We start from the raw sequence: 27,540 nt of genomic DNA, 5'->3' as shown, positions 1-27,540 counted from the left end.
CGCGGCGTAATCCAATTATTCGAGCAGTCACTCTCCTGCTCACTCGGCGACCATCTTTCGTCGTCCAGACTTGTCTTCCGTGTATATATACTCGCAGAATTTCCAACTCCCGCGCAGATGTATGTTACACGCGACGCACCAGTAGTATGTATATGTATACGCGAGAGAGAGAGAGAGAGAGAGAGAGAGAGAGAGAGAGAGAGAGAGAGAGAGAGAGAGCTGCAACAACTCGCGAATTAAGGTCGCGCGAATCGTTCGACCGGGAAGATAAATTAGTGGCTACAGCACAGCGGAGCTTGTATCGGAGGTGCCACGCCGGAATTAATCCGGCAGCCTCTGGTTTGGCAGACCTCCTGCCTTCGTTACTTCTAAATATTCCTACGTGTGTGTGTTTGCGTGGGTGGGGGGAGAGAAGCAGAGTTCATTATTATGGGCCGTGGAACGGAGGAAGGGATGGAGGACGGATCGATGAAATAATAATTTGGCGCGGGACACGCTCGGGCGTTATCTGCTTAATTAGATGTGCTTAATTACACTTAATTGGAATTTATCCCGGGGGGGGGGGGGACCTCATTTTGATTAATACCCGTGTATCGATTCGACGATTTCAACGATAAGTGTCTTGTTAAGAGTTTTTCGCGCGATTTCAGTTCGACGATAACGAACAGACTTTTCGCGTGTGTGTGGAGTAAGGAACGGTCGCACTTCGATTTTAACCGACTCTCCAACTCCCGAATTCCTCGAGAGTCGCGGTCGCCCTGCAGCTGGCAATTCGGCGCAGCTCGCGCCAGCTGCGCCCTTTTCGCCCATCACGTCGGCTTGCGCTCGCGCGTAAAGCCTTCAGAGACACGCGCGACACCTCAGAAGTGCGCTTGCGATATCGCCTGGGACTCGCGCGGATCATCTGCCTGATTTGCGAGAGAGATCGTGCGAATTAGGTTAGTGTTGCGCGAACAATAGCTATGCACTATGATATATTGCTTTCGTGTTAATGAAGTATCGTAAATAATTCTCCAAAAAATCAAGGTCGCCTGAAACTCCATCAGAGCGAAAATTCGCCTCGATAAATTCTGCACCGACAGCCACGCCGCTGCTTTACCTCCAAGACGGAATAAGTCCCTCTATACATATATCTATCTATCTCTCAGTCTGGTCCGCGGTGGCATTGTTTACACGGCGCTGCCGCGCAGTGACAGACTAATACCGTCTGCGGCGCCGCGTCCGCAGAGCCTCTGGGCACTCGCTGCCAAAATAGTTTCAATAGAATGTTAGTCTAATGAAACGCCGCTCGGGACTGAGAGTAGCGAACTCGCACACACACGCGCGCCCGCGAGCGAATAGCAGCTGGGAATTATACGCGAACGTGTGCGCGCGTAATCGAATGAAATTCACCGCGGCGTCGAACTTGTACGTGCAGAGCGCGCCGCGAGAGTGGCGGCGTCGATCCTTTAGCTTTTTTTATTTCGAGAATTCGGTTGCGCGCGCTCTGGCTCATTACCGAGAGCTATGCGCTATTTGTAGTGGCGAAGGGGGGAAGAAACGCGCTGGTCGCGGTGAGCAGATCGGCGCCTCTTCTTGCGGGACGGGATTGGCTTTTTGGTGCTGCAGATTGTTTGCTCGCTTTGATTGCGTCGAATAGTTTGAGTTTGGAGTATTAATTGACGCTGTTTTTCGTGTAGGCTGTAAAATACTGTTATAAGTGAATTTTTTGTGAGCAGTTTTTTATTCCAAGAAAATATGCCGCAGACCGCGTGTTGAATAAACATATTTCATGCTTACAGTTTTTCACTCTCAATGCTTATCAAAGGCCAGCTTTATCGATATTTAATGCTCGACTCTACACGTTTTCATATTCCATAAAAACAAAAGATAAACGGTATATAAAATCTAGACTTTATTTCGAACAATATCAGTGCGAACTTTAATTTACTAGCGCTGGAATTCTGGAAGCTTGGATTGTAAAATCGCCAAAATGAATTTCGCTCACGTTTTGATTTTTCTCGCGCAGATATACTACTCATCGTCGACTCCCTTCAGTGAGTATTCGTAAGAATTACTTTGTCCAATACCGAACCGAAAGTTTTCGGAATCACGCTTGAATTCAAATTTACAGATCAGAAGTCGGAAAGCTCCTGCTTGAGCGAATTGACCAAGTGCAAAATACCCGCAGGTTTTAGAGTCACACGCGGGATTGGAGCTTACAGATATTTCGATACGCCCAAAAATTGGAACATCGCTAGGAAGAGTTGCACGAACTTTGGAGGTAGATCAATGCCTTATTCGTGTAATAATTGAATCTCAAACAAGTCAATATGTCATTTTTGCAGCTCACCTAGCCGTCATAAAGTCGAAGAAAGAAGAAGATGACGTACGCAGTATATTGAATGGCAAACAAGTGAAAGACGCATGGATTGGCTATCACAACCACTTTGCTCACAACGAATGGGTCAGCATAATGGACGAGTCTCTCGAGCGTATCGGCTACAAAAATTGGGGCAAAGAAGAGCCGAACAACGCGAATGGAAATCAACACTGCGTAAAATCGACACCACTGGGTTGGGACGATTACGATTGCAGCGAAGCGCTTCCGTTCTTCTGCAAGGTAGATCTGAACTGCCAATTGTGATCATCAGCCTGTGATTTTCGCTTGTCGAGAGACTGGGCGCACGGATAAATACAAAATTTAGAACTCGATTCAACTTGAGATTGAGCCGTCCCCGAAAAATACAGCGATATACATGTAAAATCCCGAAAGCCAATCCCGGGTAAAAGCCCCATTTTCCCCAGAAACTTCCCAAAACTCATCCCAGAAGTGATCGGCGGAATATGTTAATTGACCGATCTAGCTCGCTGAGCGAGAGCGAAGACAGCCGGAAAAAGGAAAGGCCAAGTCAGTGGTTCAGCGGAGAGAGAATCGAAAGTCGAAGCCGGCGATGGAAAACGGATGAATCGCAGCCGAGGGAGATTACTCCGCGGAGTCTCCTTAGCGCAGCGGTCTGCCGGTCTCTCTCTCTCTCTCTCTCTCTCTCTCTCTCTCTCTCTCTCGGCACGTCAGAGCCTTAATCCAAGGTAAATTGGATTTTTCAGCATTTTCCACCCTCGCCTCGACTCTCGCTCGCGCTTTATACACATTCGCTGGCTTCGATTTGCTCGAAGCTATACGGGTAGACGGGATTAGATGGAAGGAGAGAGAGAGTTGGTAGTTGCTGATTTTCCCTGTGTATTAGCCCAGCGTGTGTACGTCAGTTGCGGCGTCATTAGTCTTACTTTCCTACCGCGAAGCGGCTCTACATGCTGATGAGTATAAAGTATTTTCGTTATGAAGAGTCATGTAAGTACGCGGCGAAATTGAATCGTTAAGCACAGCTTTCTAAAAAATACGTAGAAACAACTAAAAATCGCTTGCAAGTTCAGCAGGAAAAATCCATCAGCGAAACAGAAGCTTCCTATTCCGGTCCATTCCACCGCACACTGCCGCAGAAATATAGGGACAACACAGTCGAAGTAAGTCGTCTCTCGTTTGCCTTTCTCTCTCGCCTGCCGAGAAGCTACCGCATCAGCTATAGGTATATAGGAGCGTCGGAAAGAAGAATCGCCATGGCTCGGTATCTCGGGGAAAACAAGCGACGGGGATACACAAATGCCTTGTTGTATAAAGTACCGGAGCGCGAGAGAGACCTTTCTTCCTAAGCATCCCCAATTTCGCGACTCGACTCACCGCCTTTTAACTTACTACGCTCTCTGTCTCTCTCTCTCTCTCTCTTTTTATCTTGGCACAGGTCCGCGTGGCTCGTTAATTCTCGCGGTCGAGCAGGGAGGATCGTTAATAGGAGAGAAGTCGAAAAGAGGTGCCTAATTGAGGGCACTAATTACAGCGGGATTCTTATTTATGTAGCTCGAAGGGAGCTGCTGCTGATGCTTTTTTTTTTTTGCTGAACGAGAGAGGGGGCTTATAGGGTTACGCTTGATTTGCGATTATTTGGTCGGCCTGGGCTTAGTTGAGCGGTATCGGAGATTGAATGAATTAGTCGGTTTTTGCTGGGACAAGCTATTACTGCTTCTTGTGCAAGTTAAAGATTGCTGTTGGCGATTTGTGGAATTAAATTCATCACGCGGCGAGTATAGTACTATTTCGTTTTATTATCGAACTCGATTGATAACACGAATCTCCGCTCGTAAAAGCTCGATAAAAATAATTGCCGTACGCGCAAAATCCATTGTGCTTTATAGAGTTAGATACACTTTGACGGCGATCCTATATACTCACGGTTCTATTGCTCTATTCTAGAAAACTCTTTAAAATGTTCAAGACGCGAAGTATTACTTTCATTGAATGTAAGTAACTTGCTTTCTTTGATAGAAAAATTAAAACGTAAATTTTTGCGAATTGCATTTAATGCTTCTTTCACAGTGATCCTAGTGTTCATTGTTTTTGCATCGAGCGTCGATGCTCGCCGAATTCGACCCCCGTTTTGCGATTGTGAATTTATTCGCGAATGGAATCCACTCTGTGGTACCAATGGACGCACGTACGGAGGCCCAAATTTTTTAGCTTGTAAAAATGCATGCGAGCGTACTGGTAAGATTTATCACGCTGGCGGCACTCGAAATTAGTACCGTTAATAGCGATATAAGTAAACATTTTATTTGCAGAGGTCCAGATTTGGTACTGGGGCCCGTGTAATGGAGACGATCGATTTACATAAAAATTACTATTTTCTTTTAATTGTTAAATGTTGTACACTTGATGAATAATAAAAAAATGAATCCAATCGCCGCTATATTCGAATGTTCCAGTATAAATGATTTGATAAAAGTTATAGCTACACATAAAATGCAGCGCATGAAATTGGCGATTTCGAAATCCTGTACCTAGTTTCGTTACACTTTTACTCCTGGAAGATCGAACGCTTGGTACCTGCCTCAACTATTCTCTGCATTACTTAAAATGCGAAAAATTATTTCGATTTCAGGTAAGTACGTTGCTTGATTCTATGCCTATTTTTTTGGTCAAACAATAAAAGAAGCTCGGGCCTCGTGACTAAGCTTCGTGCAATATTGATAGAAGATCCGTCCAACGCATTAATCCAAACACCTCAGCTCCAGAGCTCGCGTTACACCCCCTCTCCTCGACTATTCACCTCGACAGTTTCTCTCGCGCACGCAGTTCTCTGTCAATTTCCAAATAAACGCGCGTCTTACACGGCTTGCCGATCAAATTAAACATACCCATCCCGAGAGAACCCTCCTCGTCGTTTACACGCGAATAACGCGTGCATTACGCTTCCAGCCAATCAAAGTCAAGGGGGGGGGGGGTGTCGTTCGTTAACGCGTGCACTCGAGCGCTAATGCCTATTAAGGAGGGTAGGTATAGGCGCGTCGCGGAGAGAGAGAGAGAGAGAGAGAGAGAGAGAGAGAGAGAGAGAGAGAGAGAGAGAGGCTGCAAGTAGAAGATCGAGCGCCTTGTCGACTTGCGGTCCAGACCACTCGCGACACGGCATTTCGAGAGGAGATGACGGGTCGAGCGTACGACGTCTGTGTACAGTCGTTGAGTGCTTGGTATTGACGCTGTTACACCGAGAAGCTGGTAAGCGGCCGACCTTCTGACTCTCGGATTGGTCAGGAGCTTTTTGCGGGAATTTCAAATTTGGCGCGCTGCCAAGGACAAAATGAAAATTTGTACACGATATAAAAACTGCTCCGCGCTCCGGTGCTCTTATTAAAATATCTCGCGGCCCGATAAGCATCTAATTAAAGCCCAGAAAAAAAGAAAGGCAAACAAAGAAAGCCTCCAGGCCGCCTTCATCATCAAACGCATTCAAGCTTGCGGTCCGGTATCCATCCGCAACGGTAATAAAAAGCCGTCGAGACGACGACGACGACGACGGTAGCGGCTGGAGGATCTCTACTTCCGCGTAAAGTGATGCTCGCCCGCGACGACGTTAATGAGAATATAATATCTCCATAAATTGCACTGTCTATAAGAAGCTGCGCCGGAAAGATAAGGCTTAAGTTTCCCGGCACTCAGCCACTCTTTTTCTCCGGAAAAACGACACAGCTGCCTTTGTATTGTATTCCAAGGACTATCTTGCGCAGGTATACACGAGTCTCAAATTAAAGTAATAAAGATAGCGCTTTAGAGACTCTCGATGCGGCGGCCTGTTGCGAATAGAGCGGAATAAGTGCGCGAACGGCCGATTAGAAGAAACGAGCGCGAGTGCATTGGACGGCTGCGCAGCTGCCTTGTTTACGCTGTACTTCGCCGGGGAGCTGGGTCTGGAATTGTTCGGAATTGCCGCGGGTATTAATTTGCGAGCTACGAGGGCTCGCTTTTATCCGCGTATCTTTAATTGGTCTGCTGCGAGGAAGTTTCGTTGATGACTTGTTATTCTGGAATTACAGTTTTAAAAAAGTGGCTTGATTTCAATTAGACGTCGTGTGTCGTGAAATTAGCTGCGAAAAGTTTAATATAGGCGCACTTCGGTGTTGTTTCCCGACTGCAATGGCAAAATTAAAGTACAAAAGTTTAGGTTCCTAATTTAAAATTAATATAACCGTAACGAATGCAAAATTTCAAGTAACTATAACTGGCAAAAATTTAAGAAACTCAGCAACGTAACACAAAATATAAAAAAATGTCGTCTCTCATCATCGCCCACGATTCGCAAATGATGATGCTGGAGTTTGCGGTAGAAAAGGTTAGGTTGTATTCCCTTACGATTTTCCGATAAACATAAATAGAAGCTGATATCGATCGTTGCAGCTATTCGTGCCGAGCAACAGTCCATTCGACGCCGTTATTATGAGCAAGTACATCGTAAGCTTTCGTTTCCTCGATGACGAGTGGATCGACGTCACGCCAAATCGACTCGATTACAAGTAGGCAATCAATCGAGCTGTATTAAAAGTGCACTGCGTTTATTTCCAACTTTTAACTGCATATTTCGAAAGATTAAAATGTAATGCTTAATTAAAGATTATTGAAACGGTAAAACAGCTATTTGATGAACCAATTACATTCTGAAAAAATCTTCATGAATCTTTCGCGTAATTTAATAAAGCAGATAAAGCTTTATTAAATTCATATCGGAAATTTAATTAAGCACATTTCAAATATTGAACCGAATCGAACAAAGGTCCCTGTCGATCGCTTTGCAAAGAAATGAATAACCTTTCTCGCTCAATCGCAACGATCAGCAAACACAGCCGACCCTACCGCTTCTCTCAATCCACAGACAATACCGAGGCTCACAGGGTACGGAGCAGCTCTTTCACGGCGGCAAGTCCCTTGTCATCTCCGTACCTTCGTCCTTCCTCGACTGCGACTCCGAGAACCCGAGCTTGGAAATTCGCGCGCGTCGCGAAATCTCCCGCTACTTCGAGACGGAGGAGCACATCCAAGACGTCGGCTCGGTTCTCGTCAGCGTTGACGAACTGCTGAACGGTATCGTCGCTGAGATGAGACTGAGACGCGAGCTCGGAGATTACCTCGCTCTCGTCCACGAGCGCGACCCGATTTCAAGGTTCGCCGGAGAGAGTTAACGCGAGCGATTAGAGACTTTAATTGGCGGATTAGCGGCGAAATTGCCTTTTAAATTTTTCCAATGTTCCAGATCGATGAAGGGCACGTTCGCTCTTCGAGCCGCGGACGACTCGTTAGCCGAGCTCGAGCTCTACCTGCGGCTGAGCTACTTGGGCTCGAGCGTCGTCACGGAGATCGACAAGCCCTCAAGCGATCCCTTCTTCTACGCCCAGGAGGAAACGAATCTCGGCGAGTCGTCGCGGTACGAGTGTCGCGAGCTCGACACCTCGGCCGTTCCCACCACTGACGCACCAGGACGTCCGATCTTCTCGGCGAAGCTCGAGTGCGTCTGCACCGACGAGCAGAAGTACGCTTTATTGCAGCCCGAGGGAACGAAGACTCAGGCGACGATCACCGCGACCGTAGACGAGGAAGAGGACGACGGAAAGAAGAAGAAGAAAGGGAAGAAGGTAAAGAAGAGGGCGAAAGAGAAGGGCACGAGCACCGAGCCGGAGACCGCAGATAAGGCTATCGGGACAAGGGAGACCAAGGGCAGGAGAGCCAGCAGAGAGACGAAGGACAAGGGAGGTGAGGAGGAAACTGCTGGCTTTGATTATCGGAACGATGAACGTCCCTTTCCATTCTTTTCACTGAATAGAACATTCTTTAGCGATCCTCGACAAGCTTACTTTTTTAATAATTTCTTTCCTCATAAGTTCGTCGGATTTACAACCGAACGCCCTCCATAAACACTCGCCCCGTATAACCCTCAATTTCAACCCCCAGACCCAGACAAGGACGCCGGTAAACAGCAGCGGAAGGAATTAACGGACGCGGAGCGCATGAGGCTGATAAGGTCCAAGCGCCGGGGCGGCGGCGGCACAGTCGGAATCGTCGATAGGAGTAGGAAGACGTGCGTCGTCTCCTGCTCAGAAGCAGCGACGCCGGCTTGTTATTCCACGGACATTTGCATAACGAAGCCGGCCTGTTTACCCGCCTGCCCTCCTGCTGCACCTGAACCAGCAGCGGTCTGCTGCTACAATTGAATCCGACTGGCTCGGATGAATAGTCTGTGTTTTTCTTGGCTCGGGCTTTGGAAATTTAATTGATCTGCCGTTCGTGCCTGAGGAGAAATAAACCGAGAGCTGCTGCGCGTGGGAGAAAGCTCGATTTGTTTTGATTCGCATTATATGCATAGAAATATTCAGCGTCCGACCCACTTCACAGAATAAAAATTCAAAAGACAATCCTCGACGGGATTCCGAATTCGGAAAGCCAATACGACACGTCTCGGACACTCGAATAATCCGGCCTTCAAAATCGAGCTCGAAAGAGACGGGCAAAGCTTCGCGACGTGATTCTCGCCGAACACATACAATAACCGATTTTCGCCCGCGGGGCCGTCGACGTCTCGCAGAATTCGCTATACGTACACGCGCTTCCACCTTGAAATTCATAGGATCGCGCGCTGCACTCGTCCCTTGCACTTTTGTGCTCTCTCTCTCTCTCTCTCTCTCTCTCTCTCTCTCTCTCTCTCTCTCTCTCGTTCTTCGCTTTGCGAGAAGCGAAATATCCGGCATCAGACGCAGAAAATCTGGCATCGTGCCGCTTTTTCCTCGATGGAACGAAGCGCTAGAGGGGGAGAGTCGCTCTTGGCGCTGTTCGCTTGTCCGTAGTGATGTCGACGCCGTCGTTTTGCGCGAGGAGAGAGGAGGCTAAAGTGATTGCAGACGAAGACGGAGTGGATATCGAGAGAGAACGGGCGAAAGGGAATTTTTAATTTCGTCGCGCGCTGGCTCTTGATTTTTTACAGTCTTTGTTTGCGCGAGAAGAGTTAGGTTTTAGGGGTGGGTTGAGAGCCTCGTGCTTTTAGAAGCTCTAAAGCGCGCGCGGGACGTTAAGCGAAGTAGAGCAGTGCTAAAAATAAAAGCCGCACATAAACATTTTTCATTTTCGCTTTACAACCGGCGATTTTCGCAGCGCAGCAGCACAGCAGCATCACGCAATATTCGCGTCTTTCGCTGCGGAGCTTCTATTAGACTCTCCCTCTCAGCCGACAATACAACGGGGGCAGAGTCGTCACTAGCGTTCCCTTCCGTCGTGCTATTCTCTCTCGCTCTCAGCAGCAGCAGCAGCAGTCGAGGAAAAGAGACGAGTGATTGCGCTCATTCGAGTAAGACGAAGTGCGTGCCGGAAAAAGGGGAAATGGTTTTTCGCTCCCGCGCTACTACTACACGTGCGCCAGCCAGCCGATGCTCGGATCAAACGGCCGCCTCTCTCTCCCTCTCTCTCTTTCTCTCTCTCTCTCTCTCTCTCTCTCTCTTGCGCCGTTATTTCGTTTTCCACTCGTACCTTGCTTGCCTGTACTCTGCTTCTTCTTCTTTTCGCTTTTTCTATCGAGCGCGCCCTTCGTTTTAGCCGGCTTCTCGCGAGCGAGCGAGTGAAAGAAGTAGTGCCAGTCTGTCTAGTTAAAACGTAGACTGATTTATTTCAAGAGGCTTTTTTCAATATTGGGCGACTGCCGAGCGAGACGTGCCGCTTCCTTGAGAGCTGCCGCCGATGGCATTGGGGGATGAGACTGGCTTTGAAGTGTTTGGCGGGATTAACGTGCGTTTAACAGGACGCTGAACTCTGCAGCAGTCTGCGATGAACTGGCGCGCGTGTGTGTAAACTAAAGGAGCTTTTTGTTTTGGAGAGAAGATTTCAAAAAACAGAGCCACCCGCAGCGGACTCGCCCCCGCAATTAGAAAATTCCCGTACCACGCACTTAAAACTCCATCCCTTACACACTGCCCCCTCCAAATCGGCTGAGATAACAGCTTGGGCGAATCCGGAATCCCTCTCCCTCTCTCTCTCTCTCTCTCTCTCTCTCTCTCTCTCTCTCTCTCTCTCTCTCCTCTCGTGCGTATACATCGCGGCGGCGGCATAGCTATCGGCCAGAGGCTGTGCGGGGATAGCGAACGAGCCAGGAAATGTCCTTGGAGTCGATAGCGCAGAGCGTAGCGCGCGAAGCTAATGGGCCATAAAGGGAAGAACCGGGCCGCGAGCCATTAAAGGCGGAAGTGCACCGAACCTCCGCAGCTATCTATATCAGTGTGTAGGTGTGTGTGTGTGCAGTGTGCGCGCACGAGACTGCAGCGACTTGATGTTGAAATATCGACTCGGCCCGCGTCTCTCCGAGCTATTCGCGCGCGCACACTTCATCGGCCGCTGTATCAGGAATCTCCCGCGTGGCAAGCTTTCGACACGAGCGAAGCGCGGATGGTTAGAGCTGCAGCGGTTTCGCGCTCACCGGCGAGGATGTCGCTTATGTGCGAGAAAGGTGAGTTTCAACGCTATCGGCTGAGATGCCGATTGAGTTTTAAAGAGAGTGATCCTTATGTGGTATGGATAAGATGGACTTACCTGAAACACAAAATGCAAAAGATGCGTTAGTAATGATTATAACATTGAAATTATTCGTACGAAACATACAATTCGCACTTTAATATAGTCTATAACGACTTTATTCGTGTTTCGAATCAACTCCGCAGTTCAGGGGACCGGTTCCCAATTAAAAAGCGTGTTTGCGCGCGAGCTTGCATAAGACCGGAATCGCGACCCCCCAGAGAAGGCTCCTATTTTTCCTGCCGCCTCTACTAGCCTCTCATGGCGAGACTATACAGTGTTCGAGCGAAAGAGGGGGGGGGGGGGGGAGGTAGGTGCTGGGAATGAGTAGTGGCACTGCAATGCGGATCAGCTTACGTCGATGGTGTTTTAACTAACGAAGTTGTAGCGGTCTCCGGACGAGCATATCTACCCCTCGATAACCGTAATTCACGGGTATGGGCTTCGTTTTTCTGAATTTTTATTTTTCATCACTATATACACTATATTATGGTTTTCAAACAATAATTATTTCGCGTCAAAAAAAAGCTCGCAAAAAGGAAATAAAAAAAACGGCAATGAAGCCCGGTCAACATTATATCTGGCATCAAAAGAGTAACGCGAGATTTTTGCGCGCGTTGGTTTGGCCAAAACGTTATACCCTTGATACGCGCTCGCGCTGCGCAGCGGCTGTCGCCGCACGCGAATATCACGCTCAAAGACCCGAGCGCTAACAATGCGGCTACATTTACATGTGTTTAATGCGGTAAAATTAGAAAGAGCGGAATGTAGTCGGCCGGCTTTGTAAAGCAACATGTGCGCGTGCGGATGCGATAATGCCCCGCAGGATTACGATTAATCGGCCACCCGTTACAAAGTTAACTTGTCGGATGAAATTTAATAACGCTGGAGCGTCGCGATCGATCATTGTCCTCTCATTGAATACACAGCCGTGTCGTTATAACGTCTTCCGACAATGATATCCGTAAAAAAACAATTGGACAATCGAAGCCATTGCGCTGAAAGCTTTTCTCGAAAGTGCAGCGCGTGTAATCCGCGGCAAGACAAAACGCGCGCAATTAGCGCGTCAGCGGCACCGACAAACCGCCGCTATTTACGCACGACTGCAGCAGCAGCAAGCCACAACAGTTTCTCTTTCTCATAGAGGTCCTTGCGCGGCCGAACATATTACTCCTTACGAGCTTGCCTCTCTCGTCGTTCCCGTTGCAACAAAAGTGTCCAAAGTTCTCCTCGGCACGCGTGAGTCTTCATTGTCTGCAGAGCGCGCGTAGCCCAAGTTTCGCGACGACGATGCGCGCTTCTCTCTGCAGGCGACGGAGTGTAAGTAGCAGCGGTTATACTCATCGCGGAAAGGCTCCAACGACGATCTGTCTTGTCGGCGGGCCTTTTTTCTCTGCGGCAAGAGTGCTGTAGTTTGTTGTGCTTTGATGCGCCAGACGCTTTTTTCGCGACTGTCTCGAGATTATTTTTTTATTCTCCTCGTCGTATTCGGAATCTTGAGGCGAAAAGCGTTCTATGAAATATCGCGCGTGTGCGGTGAGTTTGAATTAGAGGCCGTCGCCGCCGCACAATCTATGCGCGGAAAATTGCAATCTCGAAAAAATCGAATCGCGAGGGGCAACCTTTCAGCCGAGAAAATCGAGTTGGAAAAAAGCAATTTCGCTCTCGGCACCTGTGGTGCATGTACGCAGTCATTCAGTCCGCGGCGAACAAACTTCTCGTCATTATTCATGCTCTGGCAACAAGTACACACGCGCGCACTTCGATTACGAGGCGCCGCCGCCGGTGGATAATCGAATTAACGGACCGAGAGCGAGGACAAAGGAGCGCGACGCGCCGCCTTTTGTGCCGATGCCAGAGTGTAAGGATGGGCTCTCTCGGTGCTTGGATTTAATTTAGAGGCTGTAGAGCCAGCACATCAGTCTATGGTGTAGAGTTGATGAGGCGTTTTTTAATTTTTTTTTTTGTTTAAATTGAAAGCAGAGTGAAAAAATTGCCAATTTGCAAGCATTACAAACGCATTTGTTTGGAAATGCAAATAAAAAACGTGTGTTCATCCGATTCAACGGCCTCCGAAACTGCCTCTTTTCATATCACGCGCGAAACACAAATCCGCTTGCGTAACTCCTTGAACTATTTTACAAAGTCAGCTGCTTCCATATAATCCGCCAAACGCGCAGCACCTAAGCCGAATAACCGAGTCGGAAAAAAACGAACTCATCCATCAACCGGACTTTGGTGCATATCCCCGAGATTCTCGGAGAATCACGAACCCTCTCGAAAATACTTAGTAAACAGCCCAGAGCACGTTATAACTGAATAAATTAGAAACGAACGAAACAAGTTGAAAGCGTGTATGCACAGATATAGCTGTTTATTTTGTAGAATATACGGGATGAGAGTAATATCACGGGCTGGACTCATGGAGACTATTAGGCGGCTTAACTCTACGCCCCTGACTTACACGAGATTATGGAAAAGTGTGTTGTAGAGATAGACTGAAAAAAAATAAGTGTGTAGGGATTATAAAGTCGAAAAGGGACGACCTGCTCTGTGAAGGATTATCCGAAGGCCATGATTTCTGATGATTTCACCGGTCAACTTATTCGGGCTGGACCCCTTTGCGCAAGATTCGGGTGAGCCATTATAAATTCGAGTTGAAAGTAGATCAGTTATGTTAGAGATTATCAAACAAATGCAAATTTTCCATCAAAGCTCATGGCAAAGCCGAACTTCGGCCCTGATAAGTCGTCACCCGCCCCCGCTAAAAACGCCACGCATCATCCCCAGCGCTCGCACGCTATATAGAGCACAAACCGAGTAAGAAGCCGGCCGCAAAAAGGTAATCGATGCACTTTCCTGCAGCGCAGCACGATAAACACCTTCCCTATGCGCGCGCGCATCTCGAAGATTCCATCGATAATCTATCACTTTCCCTTCAGTTCCCGGCCTTTTTCCGTTCGGATCTCTTTTTTCCTATATACCTGCGCACGTTTTCCGGGCACGACCATCGATCACCCGGTCGTCGGTCGTCGGTCGGCTATCTTCATACACGAACCGGAGGCTTATCGCGCTGTAAATGACGGCCAGGTCCAGCTTGGTTTTTTTCTTTCGAGGAACGAACGGAAAGAGGCGTGCGCGGATTTCGACACTGGCGCGCAAGATTTTGGCGAGGGCGCGTGAGTTATGGAGCTGTGCAGGGGATTACTGCGGGGGCGGGAATTCGAAAACGCGTGGAATTAAAGGGAGTAAAATATTCGAGGTGACGAGATGTATCCATTTCTATTCGGGATTTCGAAAAACGATGTTTCATCTCTTCAAATGTCTCGTAACAAGTAAAATCCGAACCTTTATCGAAAAGCGAATTTCCGACCTCCAGCCAGCAAAAAATAAAACTTCAATCGAGTTTCCTCAAACCTATGTGATTTAATGCGCGCTTCCACCCGTTTCCGAGCTCTTTGAAAAATATATGGTAAACAAGAAGCGAGAAAATAAACTGTATGTAGCCCGAGAGAGAGAGAGAGAGAGAGAGAGAGAGAGAGAGAGAGAGAGAGAGAGAGAGAGAGAGAGAGAGAGAGAGAGAGAGAGAGAGAGAGAGAGAGAGAGAGAGAGAGAGAGAGAGAGAGAGAGAGAGAGAGAGAGAGAGAGAGAAGTAACTCGAGGCAGCTGTCTCAAGAATGCATTTTACATGGAGGGTAATAGCATCCATATTACATAAAACAGGATGCATTATTCAACCGCGCGCCGGACTCGGATCCATTTTTTCGCAGCCTCTCGGCTCTTTCTTCTCTGCCAATTGCAGCAGCCTTTGCTCTGTAGTAGGGAGTTTGCCTTTATGTTATGCGACGTTTATGTGATAAATGCCCCTACTTTCATAATATCTCACTCGAATTGTTTCTTCAACTCCGTGCTTTCGGCTCAAAAAGGCGTTTGCTAAGAAATTCAAGCTCATATCGAGAGCTTATCGCGTCCGCTCATACGATAAAGATTGCGCGAGCAACCTTTTATAACGAATCCGGGTCGAGAGATACTTGTAATTAAATCGGAATTAAAAACATTCCGCGAGCATTGACTAACGAAGCCGGCGCAGTCGACTTTAAAAGTAACGACAACGGCTGGAAATTTATACACAAACTTCCGCACGCTCCCCCTCCTCGAAAGAAAAGATCCGGCGCCGCGCGAAGAAACTTAATTCAACAAAAACTAAAGTCTTTCGTCATCTCGCTCAGGAGGGGCTCTCGGGCCATTAATTATCGACTTTAAATGAACTCGAAATAAAATAAACGACTGTCCGGCTGAGAAATCGCGCGCAGTGTATCGCGCGGGCGCGGGTAATGGGCTAACTTCGTTCTCTCTCTGCTGTCTCTTTCTGAGAGGAAGAGAACGGAAGGTGCGAAAATCCCATGAATCTTCGGCAAGTCTGGGCGGACTGGGGCTGGCTCATCCATCTCGACTCGCGAGCGTGAGACAAACGCGCGACGCTTCTGCAGGCGGAAGTCATTTCTCCGGCAGGGAAGAGGACTGGTGGGCAAGGCTGGGATATTCTACTGGGTGAATCGGAAATTCGAAAAATCGATGTAAGGGGCTCCAAGACTGTGGGAGTGGGTTATGATGGTATTGGTTAAGTGAAGAGATTATACGGAATTGTGTTGGAGAACGTGCTCCGAATTACAGATATATTTTGGAATATTTATAATTCTCATGAAAAAGAAATACGCAAAATCGCAAACGTTAATATAGTCGAGACAAAAGCGTCTAGCATAATCGCATGTGCTCAACCTAATTATCAAGTCCCATCTAGCAGCTCTAAAGCGTTTCGCCAGTATGCGCGTCTCCACATTACACTGTACACGGAAACTTGCAAAAGTTATGTTTATCCTAGACAATAACTCAAGCACAGACAAGCGGGCTCGTGCGCAGTCTTCACCGCGGGAGCTCGCGTATAAGAAAATCACCGGCTTCCTATTCGGCACAGCTCGTCTTCCAACTCGCTAACAACAACCGGCGACGACGACGGTAACTTCATAACACACGGCGTCACTGCGAGACGCCCCGTCGCCGGTTCAACAACCTCGACGCCGAACACGTGGCCCTGAGCCGCACGAAAAAGTGTGAATTACGTTTTTATTCATGTGAAGCGGTATTATACGATCATCAGCCCAGGAAACAAAAGCTCACGAATAAGGCATGATATCGATATGCTCGAATATTTCTCCTCACGCTCCGTTTCATTATTCGATAACACACGTGTCGGAATTTTCTCGATACCAGCCGTGAGACATATAGCCGGATATTCCGAATATTCCCGAGAGCAATATACATTCAATACGGTATGTGTACGACTTTGCGAATAAAAAAGAAAAAAAATTAATTTCGTCCCCCGGCCGTGAGTAAGCATGCGCGCGATTCTAGGCGCGCCCCTCCTTGTGGCATATTCTCTATATACCTATCAAACGAGAGCCAGCCCTCCTACTACTTCTTCTATCGACTTACGTGCTTCCGGACACATGCACGTGCACCGCGAGCGACTACTCGGCAATGCCTCTCACGTTTCGCTGGCCGGAATCTATGCACGCATAGTTATGCGCCCATTCAAACTTTTGCTTTTCTAATCGCCTATCGTTTTTTTTTTATCATGATCACGAATAATTCGTCGATGATACGCGTCGAGCTTTTAGTAATTTTAATTAACAAACGTATACTCGTCCGAATATAAACAGGCGTTTCATCGACACATTACTCGCTATTAATTAATTCGTAAACTGATCCACATGACCCGGGCAACATCTATATCCTCTCCCCTTAAAACAAACAAACACATCGGCAGCCGTCGGAACGTGCCTATATTTACATTCCCGCGTTCCGGCGAATCCTTACGGGATTCGACTCACACGTCGCCAGGCTGCAGCGAACGTGGTTATCTCTCCGTAGTCTCTTTCTCGCATCGGGTCACGAGTCCGATAACGTCCCTCGGTCTGATGCAGATTTCCGGAATTCCGGCCTCGCATGAGGCCCCAACTCGCGCTTCGTTCCCGGGACGATAGACTGTACACACATACCGAGCTGCGGGACACGGCTTTGGCCTAGATCCTCTAGGGGGGCGGGGGGAAGACGAAACGTCGATTGATTGAATCGTCCGAGGCTTTGGAAAGTAGGAGAGAGAGAGAGAGAGAGAGAGAGAGAGAGAGAGAGAGAGAGAGAGAGAGAGAGAGAGAGAGAGAGAGATGTGGTGCTGCCCTATAGCGGAGGGTATAGATATGGACGGCAAAGAGCCGATCGGCCGGGATTTCCGCTTTATGACGGTCTGCTGAGCGGCTTTATGCGCTTCCGTATATTGTTTTCTTCCGTCGTCCGTCTTAGCAGGGATCGTTTGCGTATGCTTGATTCGTTCGCGAATTTCGTGTCTGCAGTTTCAACCGCATATAAAATACAATGCAGTGTACATTGCACAGCGCAATTTTGAAATTGAAATGCCCTTCTTGCGCGATGCTGTTTGACTTGACTTTGGCTGACATAAAAGAACAGCGGAGCAAAACGCCCTCGCCGCCGGTAAAATCAAGGAGAGACAGCCTTAAAACCGCGCGCGGACATCCTCGAAATTTATTCATCGCCTCGTTCGGCGCCCTATTGCCTGCGGGCTCCTCTACACACTGGATTTAAAAAAAACCCCTCGTAAAAGATCCTCGAGCTCGCCTTACATATACGTATATACATACACTATGGAATCTCAATCTTTTACATGCTCCCTGGGTCGTCCCCTGCGGCGTTCGGATTAACGTTTCGATCTCTCGCACACACACACACACACATATCGAGGCTTTGTATTCTCATTTTGCAAAATTGACCTCTCGCGCATCAGGGATGGGTAAACTTAACCGGCCGCTGTAGACACGCGCGGGGGTACACGTGGATGTGTTTGGCGAAACGCCGATCGCCTCCGGCCGGCCGATCTCCGGGGGCTACTTTGATCGCGTTTAGATGCGCGCCTAATGGGACAAACAGAGAAAGAGCTAAGGCAGAATCGACGGCTGAGCGCGAGCTAGGCGAGATTGAAGTTTGCCGAAAGGAATGGAATAAGCTCAAAGGCTGCTGCAGTGCATGTGTATATTTCGTCGCGTCTGCGTTGACTCTTTCACTTTTGGGGAGTTTGTAGAGTCAAGATTATGGTATATAGCTGCGCTTTATTAGGCGACGCCGGCTGGCTTCTTCGTTTCTTTTTTCTCACGCCCTCCACGAGGAGACGCTGGGATTGACTTTGCGTTTAAGGAGTTGGCCGAGTTCTTTTCTGATTGCGCGAACGCTTTTTTTTTCGTTTTTCAATCACGTGATTATTTGTTCCAAGCGCCTATATCGCCTCGAAATTCCCCGCAATCATTCGTAATATCACTTTTCAAAGCCGACGGAATATCGCGCGAAATCACTCGTGTATATCGAGTATCACCCGATATCACGCATAGTCCGTAGCTCAGCACATCTCCGCGCCGCAAAAATCACACACCCACGCACGCACACTCGTGACTCGTCATAACGTTGACTCAGGGATTGATGCGGGTGTACACCCGGAACACACACAGGCAGCTCGAATCGGTAAACCAGATTTAATGGACTGGAGATTCGCAATTTGCGCGATTATTGTTGTCGTGCTCATACACACACTCTGTACGCGCAGTATAACACGGAGTAGCGCGCATACGTAATGGGGAAATAATAGCCGAGTCGAGGTAAAACCGCCGTGGAAATTTGCGGTGCGCGGGAGCAGCAGCAGCAGCAGCAGCGAGTGTATAATTGAATGCGTAATCGAGAGCGAGGAATGACCGTCTGCGCGTATATTTGTTCTTTTGCCGGGGCACTGCTGAAGAATCGCGACGCGAGATTGACTTTCAAATTTCGCGGCCTGGTAAGGATCCGCGTCATACCCCGGCGATGTTTGCCTTTCATTTTGCCGCCGCGAATCGAGAGTCAATATTCGACGTGAGAACCTGTATATTTAATCGAGCGCCGTGCGAGAGGGAGAGAGATGTGGATTTAGTTTTGGCGGCCGGTTAATTAGTCAGTGTGGGTTTTTTAAATTGTTCTCTCTCTCTCTCTCTCTCTCTCTCTCTCTCTCTCTCTCAGCGCGATAAAATTCTCCGTAAAAAGCGCTCGGAGTACAATGGGGCAGCGGATAAAGCACGCGGAACTGCAGCGAGAACTCGGCCGGGAATTATAAGAGCAAACAATTTCATCTCTCGTGCGCTAGCTGCAGCGTTTATCTCTCGAATTCAGAAGTAGGTAATTAACGGGCGCCGTTTTAGTGTGAATAATTTATGTAAGAACTCGACCCGGCGCGATTTTTGCCTTATTGCGTTTTGTCCGTGTCGTGCTATGAATCGTTAACGATAGAGCCTTTCTCGTTCTTTCGATTATGAAATTACACCAGTATTGTGAACTTTTTGAATCCCCGATAATACATAGCCCACTCCCGTGAAAGAGGGAGAAACTCGTAATAACGGAGATAGTTCTCCAATCCGAGATAAAGACCGCCATCATCGCGAGAAGAGAGAGCTAGCGAGCGATGCGGCAGGCTTCCGAGAAATCGAGATGATTAAGCCGGAGAAGCAGCTCTCGCGCGGTGAGGAGTGGATTAGCGCGCGATAAGAAATCCGCGAGGCGCCGAACGAATCACTCGGAATCCTGCGAACAATGAAATCGACGGAAAATTTTTCTTCGTCGTCCGTCGAGTCCCGCTGCTCCATACTTTGACCTTCTTCTCGAATTATCCGACCGAGACATCAACGCGATTATCCCTGCGAGCTCCCGCAAAGTCCAAATGCGAGATTTTTTTTCTCATATTAAGAAGAAAATAATAAAAATATCATCAGAGCGCGGAGCCGCGCTTATGAAAGCGCGAATCCTGAGGATAATTTATGGAGCCGCCGAAAAAGGTCGACCATAACCGAATTGAAAGGAAGCGACGAGGCCACAGGTAAAATGGTCCGGGGAAAGAGAGAGCATAAAACAAATATCGCGCGCTTTCGCGGGAAGCTGAATTGTCCTACACCCCCCTGCATCCGGCCTTTTCGTCTCTGATAAACTGTCCATAAAACACAGCAGCAGCAGCCACGTTCTTTTACGGCATGATCCCCATCAGCAGCGCAGCAGCGCCTTTCTTCCGGGTACACACGCATCGTCGGGTCGTTAACGCTCGGCTTCTCGTCGGTGGTGGCGAGAAAGAAAGAGCGGAAACCCTACTACGTCGGCGAGTGGACTGAGATAAATCTCGCGCGCGCGCGGAAAATTCGAACGCACGTACAGGTATAGCCGCGATGCGACGGTGTAAAAGGATTTTCGGTGCAGTGGGGTTGTGAAAAAATGGGGCTGGATTTTCTTGGTATAGGCTGCTCGGATTAGGGCTCGGACGATTGTTTTTCTCTCGCGGTTGATTTCAATGGCGCGCGTATATTTCAGAGAGATCTCCGGCCCGCGCTTGCTTTTTAATTAAAGAATTGATTTATGTGCACGGAAAGGTTTGATGCGAAGGATTCTTTTATGCTTCTTCCTTTTTTGTAGGATGTAAAGAATATGCGATATTGCAGAAGTAGTATAATCCGAGATAAGGTCAGACGTCCCTTGCTTCGGAACTTTATTGTTCCACATTTACGAGGAACCTTTATCTGCGCCACGGCATTGGAGCTCGTATAAAAACAGAGGATTTAAAGAGTTCGACCATGCTTCCACTTTGAACACGCATAACCCCGCTTGATTTCCGTATAATATTGTTTAAAGACTGGCTTACACGAGTCATGACCGTTTAACAGTAAATCCCTACACAAGCTAATTCGCGTTCAAAGTAGCCATCACTCGTCGACTACTCAAAAAAAGCTCTCTCTCTCTCTCTCTCAAGCGAAAAACTCCTGCGCAGTCTTCGAAGCGAAAAATAAAGCTCTCCGGAACATCACAAAACCTTGATGCGCGGCAGTGGCAGCGCGAGACTGGAAAATGGCTCGAGCGCGGATGACACTCCGAGGAAAAAGACTGACACAGAGCGCATAGCGGCGACGCTTTGCGTTACGACTGCGGGGCCGCCGTAAAAAACAAGCCCGCTGAAAGCGCGGCGTTAATTCCCCCGACGATTTGCCGTGCGCAAAAGTCACTGCGTCCTAGCTGCAAGAGGACATTATACACTTGGCTTTTGTCTCGTCGCTGCTGGACGCAATAATTTTTATCGTCCTTCCGGCGTGCTTGCGTGAGGCGTTGCAGCTTGCGGAACTGCGGCGCGCGAGAGATGCTGCGGTCGCTTTTGCAGAATTTGAAAAAAAATGCCCGAGGATGTGCGGCTGGGGAGAGACTGCGAATTAAATTTTTTTTTTCAGTAGTGCTTTTGCGTTTTGAGATTTTTGAATACTCTTAGGGCGATGCGATTATTTGCGCTTTGATAAACGTTTTAGGTGTCATAAATAACGAGAGATACGACGATTAAAAGCCACTTTTATCACAGCCCGTGAAATAAAGAGCGAGACTTTATCTGTCCACTTAGCACGCTCGCGAATGAAAAAAAACTATGCGCGCTAGAAGCATAAATTCCCGCGAGCTGCTCCGCGAGCTGTTATTTAAAGCCACGCCTGTTTCGGTTATGACGCATCGCTCGCTGGCTCCGAAAAGCTTCATAAAATGTATTAACAAAGCGCAAGATTTTTGAAGAACGCGCCGAGCGTGCGCGCGAATATATTATATAGAGAAGAGTGTATAGCGCGGGCTGCACGTACTCGGGCGGAATTAATTTTACGCGCGATAATTTCCGGCGAATTTGTAGGTGGCGAGTCGCGAGTAGTGTCAGATAAAAAGCTTAATGTGTTGCGCTATTTTCGCCGTGTGAATTTGAAATGTCGGCCAGCTCGTTGATTTAGTCACGGCATCTTCTCGTCTCGCGGGTCGTGTGAAATATCGGTTAATTTTTCCACGCTCGCTGTAATTTTCCCGATAAATTTTCAATTACATCGCTCTTCTTTCGGGACAATAAAAGACTTTGCATATTTTTGACTCTTCGACGCGATAATGCATGCAAAGAAGCGCTTTCAGAAAGCGGCGCACGTCCCGCGAGCTTGAATTAGTAATTTGCGTGCGCGATATCTATAGATCGGATTAATACGCGGGCGTGTATTGATTTACACACAGGCGATATAAATTCATACATCCAGGATGTGTGTGTATTTTAAAATTTGCAGCCCTCCGCCGTTCTACTTCAATAATGGAAGGATGGCTGGATGTGTATTGAGCTGTCTTTCGTTCGCGAGCTCCGGGAATATAATTTTAATTAAACGTCGCTTTTGTCCGGTGAATTAATTAAAAATCGCTTTTAATCGATGCGCGCACGATAAATATGTAATTGTCCCTTACACTCGATTTATTGATTTTGCCACCTCTCGCGCGCTCAAGAGAGTGAGTTATATTTTTGGAGGCGAATCGATAAATTAAGTGTAACTTCGTTAAAAGAGCTCGCGACGCGAATTGAGTGGTTCGGAATGAAAAAGTTTATTCGTCGCTTTATTCTCGCGACTCGTTTATTGCAGTTGAAGTAGCTACAGCGCAGCCTTTATATTTAAGTGTTTCTCGTTAAACTAATTAGATGTGTACCGCTGGTGGCAGCAAAAATCTACCGAGGGGGTAATTGGGCGTACGATTGACTGACTGACTGAGCGAGTGACCGAAAATATCCATCGCCTGGATATTGCAATACTTCCGCTGGTTTTTTTTTCATCGGTCTGACCACGCGTCGATCCGAACCACTGGCTTAAAATTATTCTCTACCCCATGGACCCCCATCGGCACAGGCCTCGTGTGTAATCTCCGAGGGCAATCAAAGTGATCCCCCTCAAAAAAGAGAATTAGCATGACTAGAGTCTAACGAGAGTAGAGTACTCCACTTTCTAATCAACATTCATCCAGTGTTGCGGTGCTGCATGATTACTACGATCGCCCTTCGATGTAATGCCGTCCCCTATTTCTCGTCCATCGCGAAAAACAGACACATTCACTCGCGCATGCGCGCAGGGCCATGATTAAAATCTCGCGTTGTGAATTATGACGACGGGGGTGTCCGGACTCGGAGGAGTTGTTTTCGAAATTGGATGTCATACTCGTCCCACCGCGAAATTTCCAAGTGCGTATTATATTCGCAGCGCGCGGTATACATGGGGTGTGGAGGAGGACCACTAGCACTGTGGCTTACTAATTGACACCGCGAACGCGACTGATTCGGTTAGTGGTGCGTGTCTTTTTTCGCTGTTTCTTTTTTATAATTGATCTACATCTTTCGCGTATATTTTTAATTAAAAACCTCGAAACAAAGAAGCCCCAATGAAACTCCGCGCATTCTGCCCTGAAAAATAAACGAATTAAATCGCAGACGTGCAACTTATTCGAAAGAAAAAGGTGCAGTGGCACACTCATCTGAAACTGAAAAAAGCACCGCCACGCCGTCGCTATAGGGAAACTAGGCCACCGAAAACATTCATCCGCGTATCACAATATTCCCGCTCGCGTGCCTCGCTCTCCTCCACTCTCGCACATACTGCACAGCTGCGCATAAAGAATTCAAAAGAAAGCAACGCGTCGAACATCGCGTATAATTATAAGCCCTCTCTTTGAAGCCTGGGCTCATCCTTTGTCCGTGAAACGTATCGCAGATATACGTATATACACAGCTCTCTCTCTCTCTCTCTCTCTCTCTCTCTCTCTCTCTCTCTCTCTCTCTCTCTCTCTTCTTAGAGGAAAAAGCGCGAGTTCCACTTTCTCGCATCTTTTTCTTCGCAGCGTCAAGCGCGAGCATGATAGTGGCCGTGGAGCGCGAGGAAACGAGCTTTGAAACATTAGCCGAGATTGCCGCGCTGCGACTTTTGCTCTGCGCTGCGGTTTATTTGCGTGTTTTTTTGTCTTTCAGCTGCATACGCTGAGGGAGAAGAAAAGAAAAGAGAACTTTTTTGACGGGGGGCGATGACGCCGATACGTTTGACGAGTCGTTTTTTGAGAATACTCTCGGAGGGTGTGCGCGTGTGCTGTATGCTCGCGTACTCCCCTTTATTGTGTGTATGTGTGTGTATATGAAATTCGCCTTTGGAGAGCGGGCAAAAAGCGCCGGATTCAAGCGGATCGTGTTTCAATTATTTTGTCTCCGCGGAAAAACGATGCGTTGCGGGGCAGGCGAAATATGAAACTTCCGGGGGAATAATTTAATATTATATGCCGTCAACAAAGGCGCATAGAGAGAGCTTGTGTATGGCATAAAATTAAAAACGGCCGTGTGCGTCCTAGCGTGTATATACCGCTCTGTGTCCGGCTTTGTTTTAAAGCTTGCGTTCTCTCCTCCGCTGAAAGAGAATATTAACAAACTCATCAAAGCGTATCTCTCTCATTCCGTAGGAGATAAAGCAAGGAAGCTTAGAAACTCTTAAAGATGTCGATGAGGATACCGATAAGGCGATAAAGAAGCTTTTATTATTGTTCTCTTTGTCACACTGCGTTCCTTTCCTTTGGTTTCCGCTCGACTCGAGATAAACGAAGGGGAAAGAGACTATTTTTCTATTTTTTTTTTATATTTCCCACGCTATAAATCGTCAGAATTAAGCTAAAGACGAGGTAGGTGTACACAAACGCTCAGACCCAGAGACCTTAATATCGTCCTGACATCAGCTGGAGCGTAAACCCAAGCCCCGAAAATCCAGGCTCACGCGAACAGAATTCACGAAATTTGCCAACACGTCGACAAGGCTGTCATCGCAGGGGCAAAATCAGGGAGAACAAGCGAACGCCTCGCGCCTATGTAAGGCCGATCGGCGTACATCGGCGGAATATCGACGAGATTCCGGTGAAGCTACGCGTAAAGCGTCAAAGACGCGCCGCAAGACCGATATCTCGACATTTTCGCGCTGGCATATGGTCGCGTAAACTTATGAGCTCTTTTGTGGAAACCGAGAGATGAATGATTTCGCCGCAGGGTAATCAGGCGGAAGAAAATTTCGATGTGAAATACGTCCCCCCCCCCCCCCCCCCCCGATATGCATCCGTTGCAATTTGATATAAAGGAGATATCGCTGCAGAAGTTGCGGGAATAGTTTGCGAAATAGATAGCGGCTGAAAGCGCATCGATGCGATTTCGAATTCCAAAGGCAATGTTTCTTTAGGCAAAACACTCGAGTGGCTTCTAGCTCGCTGAAATTGTAAACGTAGCAGCGAATAACATATATTCTTCAGCGCTGAGCTTCGCGTTCTGAAACTCAAGCTCTATCGTGTACACCGAGTCTGCCTATTTTTCGCATATTATTCTTACCGTTGCAGCTTCGCGAGCGCTTTGTCTGCGATACGTGCAATAATACTTGTATTTTTAGGTGTAGTGAGCGTTTCTCCAGACGAATATATAGGGATTCCGAGTAATTGAATATTTTCATTTGGGTTCTTGGAAAATTAATCTCTCGACTTCTTCATAACGAAACCTAGTGTGTGAAAAGTCGACAGCCAATTTAGTACATATAGAACGGGTAATTTTTCCTCACTAATGTAAAAAGCCTGTCAATCAATATTGACATTTAATTTCGTTTTTTATTTTTTATTCATTTCGAATTCGTTACGATTTCACGTATTTTGCAGATTTTCACGCTCCACACGTATCGAAAACTATATTTCAAAACACGTGCAAAAAGTGACCCATACACTCATGCGAGACCTCGACCTCACACTCGTGCTACACCTTCGCACTTGTGACCGAAATGTATTATTTCGAATATTGCTGAAAAAAGGGGTCATTGTTTTTTGATTGTTTGTGCATGCGTCAAGGCAAGGCTACCACTTGAATGCCCGCATTCGCTACTTGTGAGCATTCAAAAGGTAACCTTCATGTATGGCCTGTCGCATGTCGTTCCATCCACGCTCTCGCTTGCTTTTAACACCCGGCACGCGCTATCGCTTTTGGATTCGCGTCGGCCACCTAGCGGCCAACAGAGGTACTACGCACCGACGTAGCACGTACGTAAGAATATTTTCAAATGTACGTAGCCTATTCATATATTGTGAATCTTTCTCAGGATAGAACCTGTAGCGACACTGAGATTTCGGCGGTTCGCGCGTAACCGAATCTTCCGCCGAAATAAAATCTCCCCGGTATATAGTGCCCGCGCCGGAAAAACGCGGACAGCTCGAGCTTTTCTAACTCGGCCTTTTAAAACAGAGAGCGGAGACAGAGGCTCGGTACAACGGAGACAGATAAAGAGCGGCGCGCGGCAAAAGGAGCAAAAGGCCGCGGAAAAAGCGAAAAATTCGTGTGCGTTAAAAGGAAGCGCAAACGCGCGCCTGCTGGATATGAAACACGGAGTGTAACGGACGGAGAGGAGACGAGTCGGAAAGCGAAAAAGAGTAAGACGTGGACTTGAACCGCGGACCTGGAGATTAACAAGCGGGAGCTTTAACCACTGAGCTAACGTCTACAATGCAAGCGTATGCTATGCATCGTAGTACGGCTGTGCAGACTCTTATCGCTGACTCGTCTCGCAGCTCGCGATGCAGACGTATGCGTCTGTGAGAGGAGAAAGCTTTGCGGCGTTTGTTCTCTTGCTCTGCGGTAAGTTATTTTTTTCTTGCGTGTATGGCTTATAATTTAATAATTGTATTACGTTCTTGATATCGTGTAACACAAATTACTGCGCGGGTAAGGTAAATATCTCTAATCCCTCATACGCTTGCATAGAGAGCAGTCCGTTCTGCTGTCTCTATTAGACGAGAGCGCGTGATCGATGCAAGAATTTTTAACAAGAAACCCAGAGAGGTTAAAAAAAAAATTCAGCCATCCATTACCGTCCAATAAAAGCCCCATTTGCCCGATGTATAAACCATTCCCCGTCAAAGTCTTTCCTCGCGCGCGCGTAAACGGATTAACCCTCATATCGCGACGCCGATGCATCACCTCTCGCCATTCTAAATTCTCTCTCTCCTCCAGCCCTTGTGTGCTCCGCACATGCAAATGGCGCATTATTGCAGGGCCTTCCATCACACGCGTAAGCGCTCGCTCGCGTGTGCGCATAAGCCAACGACGCTTCTCCGGAGAGGAAAGTATGGGGCTTCCGGACTAGGTCTGTGTATGTGTACGTGTGTGTGCTGTGGCTTGTCTCTTTACGCGCTCGTTATCTCGCTCGGATGGGCATCGCCTTAATGATTCCTTATTTCGCCTTTCTGGGTCGAAGATTTATATAACATACGCTCGCTATATCGAGAATTAACGAGACCGTAAGCGTTTTTGCGCACGTCGTTCTCGCGCTTGTAACGAGATTGATAAAATTTAATAAAGCTCGCGTATGTGGCCGGTGTACTTTGCGGCGCGTATTTTCAGGTATACAAAAACGCGGCGCGATCGTTTCCCCCCTTTTAATGCCCGGAAAATCAAGCTGAAAAAAGAGACGCGCGCGAGCGCATTGATAGCAGCACGCGCGCGGAAGTTGATAAAGCGATCGTTAAAGTTTAACTGCTGAAAAGGGAACGGTCGCGCGCTGTGTACCGTAAAAATTATCGGTCTGAAAAGTTTTTAGTATTCGCGCGTGCGCGCGGCATAATAATAACGTAATTTTCGAGTCTATTACCCGGGCAGGTAAAAACGATACATATATATA

The 27,540-nt window shown here is 47.7% G+C and overlaps 4 protein-coding genes across 8 annotated transcripts in view; 3 read left to right on the top strand and 1 right to left on the bottom strand.

The window, feature by feature from the left end:
• The window catches only part of LOC100115398 (follistatin-related protein 5), a 156,077-nt gene that overhangs the window by 60,526 nt on the left and 68,011 nt on the right, over positions 1 to 27,540 (bottom strand). The gene's annotated exons all lie outside the window — the stretch shown is intronic.
• Positions 1,189 to 2,694, top strand: LOC100680543 (hemolymph lipopolysaccharide-binding protein). Its single transcript, XM_003425640.5, has 3 exons — positions 1,189 to 2,036; positions 2,114 to 2,263; positions 2,328 to 2,694. Exons 1-3 carry the CDS (start codon positions 1,973 to 1,975, stop codon positions 2,624 to 2,626), a joined length of 513 nt encoding a protein of 170 aa, XP_003425688.1. The 5' UTR covers positions 1,189 to 1,972; the 3' UTR covers positions 2,627 to 2,694.
• On the top strand, positions 4,000 to 4,973 carry LOC103315575 (serine protease inhibitor Kazal-type 10-like). The gene is made up of 3 exons (XM_008205127.4): positions 4,000 to 4,335; positions 4,412 to 4,579; positions 4,654 to 4,973. The coding sequence occupies exons 1-3, from the start codon at positions 4,302 to 4,304 to the stop codon at positions 4,704 to 4,706; spliced, it is 255 nt and encodes an 84-aa protein (XP_008203349.1). The 5' UTR covers positions 4,000 to 4,301; the 3' UTR covers positions 4,707 to 4,973.
• On the top strand, positions 6,157 to 8,769 carry LOC103315576. 2 transcript variants are annotated; one of them, XM_008205128.4, is made up of 5 exons: positions 6,157 to 6,698; positions 6,764 to 6,879; positions 7,236 to 7,523; positions 7,614 to 8,110; positions 8,309 to 8,769. In XM_008205128.4, the coding sequence occupies exons 1-5, from the start codon at positions 6,636 to 6,638 to the stop codon at positions 8,566 to 8,568; spliced, it is 1,224 nt and encodes a 407-aa protein (XP_008203350.1). In that variant the 5' UTR covers positions 6,157 to 6,635; the 3' UTR covers positions 8,569 to 8,769. The 2 variants fall into 2 exon arrangements, with proteins under 2 accessions (XP_008203350.1, XP_032453828.1); XM_032597937.1 differs by having other exon boundaries at positions 6,181 to 6,698; positions 6,742 to 6,879.

Source organism: Nasonia vitripennis, chromosome 3, assembly GCF_009193385.2.
Source record: "Nasonia vitripennis strain AsymCx chromosome 3, Nvit_psr_1.1, whole genome shotgun sequence".
NCBI classification, from domain to species: Eukaryota; Metazoa; Arthropoda; class Insecta; order Hymenoptera; family Pteromalidae; genus Nasonia; species Nasonia vitripennis.
This window is presented reverse-complemented; position numbering and strand designations above follow the sequence as displayed.

What these genes read in the sequence shown, in the direction of transcription:
- LOC100680543 (XM_003425640.5), top strand. Translation starts at nt 1,973, where the DNA reads ATGAATTTCGCTCACGTTTTGATTTTTCTCGCGCAGATATACTACTCA. An exon ending in CTCATCGTCGACTCCCTTCA is followed by an intron (nt 2,037 to 2,113) that starts GTGAGTATTCGT and finishes TCAAATTTACAG; the next exon opens with ATCAGAAGTCGGAAAGCTCC. An exon ending in GAGTTGCACGAACTTTGGAG is followed by an intron (nt 2,264 to 2,327) that starts GTAGATCAATGC and finishes TCATTTTTGCAG; the next exon opens with CTCACCTAGCCGTCATAAAG.
- LOC103315576 (XM_008205128.4), top strand. Translation starts at nt 6,636, where the DNA reads ATGTCGTCTCTCATCATCGCCCACGATTCGCAAATGATGATGCTGGAG. An exon ending in CCAAATCGACTCGATTACAA is followed by an intron (nt 6,880 to 7,235) that starts GTAGGCAATCAA and finishes CTCAATCCACAG; the next exon opens with ACAATACCGAGGCTCACAGG. An exon ending in AGAGACGAAGGACAAGGGAG is followed by an intron (nt 8,111 to 8,308) that starts GTGAGGAGGAAA and finishes TTCAACCCCCAG; the next exon opens with ACCCAGACAAGGACGCCGGT.
- LOC103315575 (XM_008205127.4), top strand. Translation starts at nt 4,302, where the DNA reads ATGTTCAAGACGCGAAGTATTACTTTCATTGAAT. An exon ending in AAGTATTACTTTCATTGAAT is followed by an intron (nt 4,336 to 4,411) that starts GTAAGTAACTTG and finishes CTTCTTTCACAG; the next exon opens with TGATCCTAGTGTTCATTGTT. An exon ending in AAATGCATGCGAGCGTACTG is followed by an intron (nt 4,580 to 4,653) that starts GTAAGATTTATC and finishes TTTTATTTGCAG; the next exon opens with AGGTCCAGATTTGGTACTGG.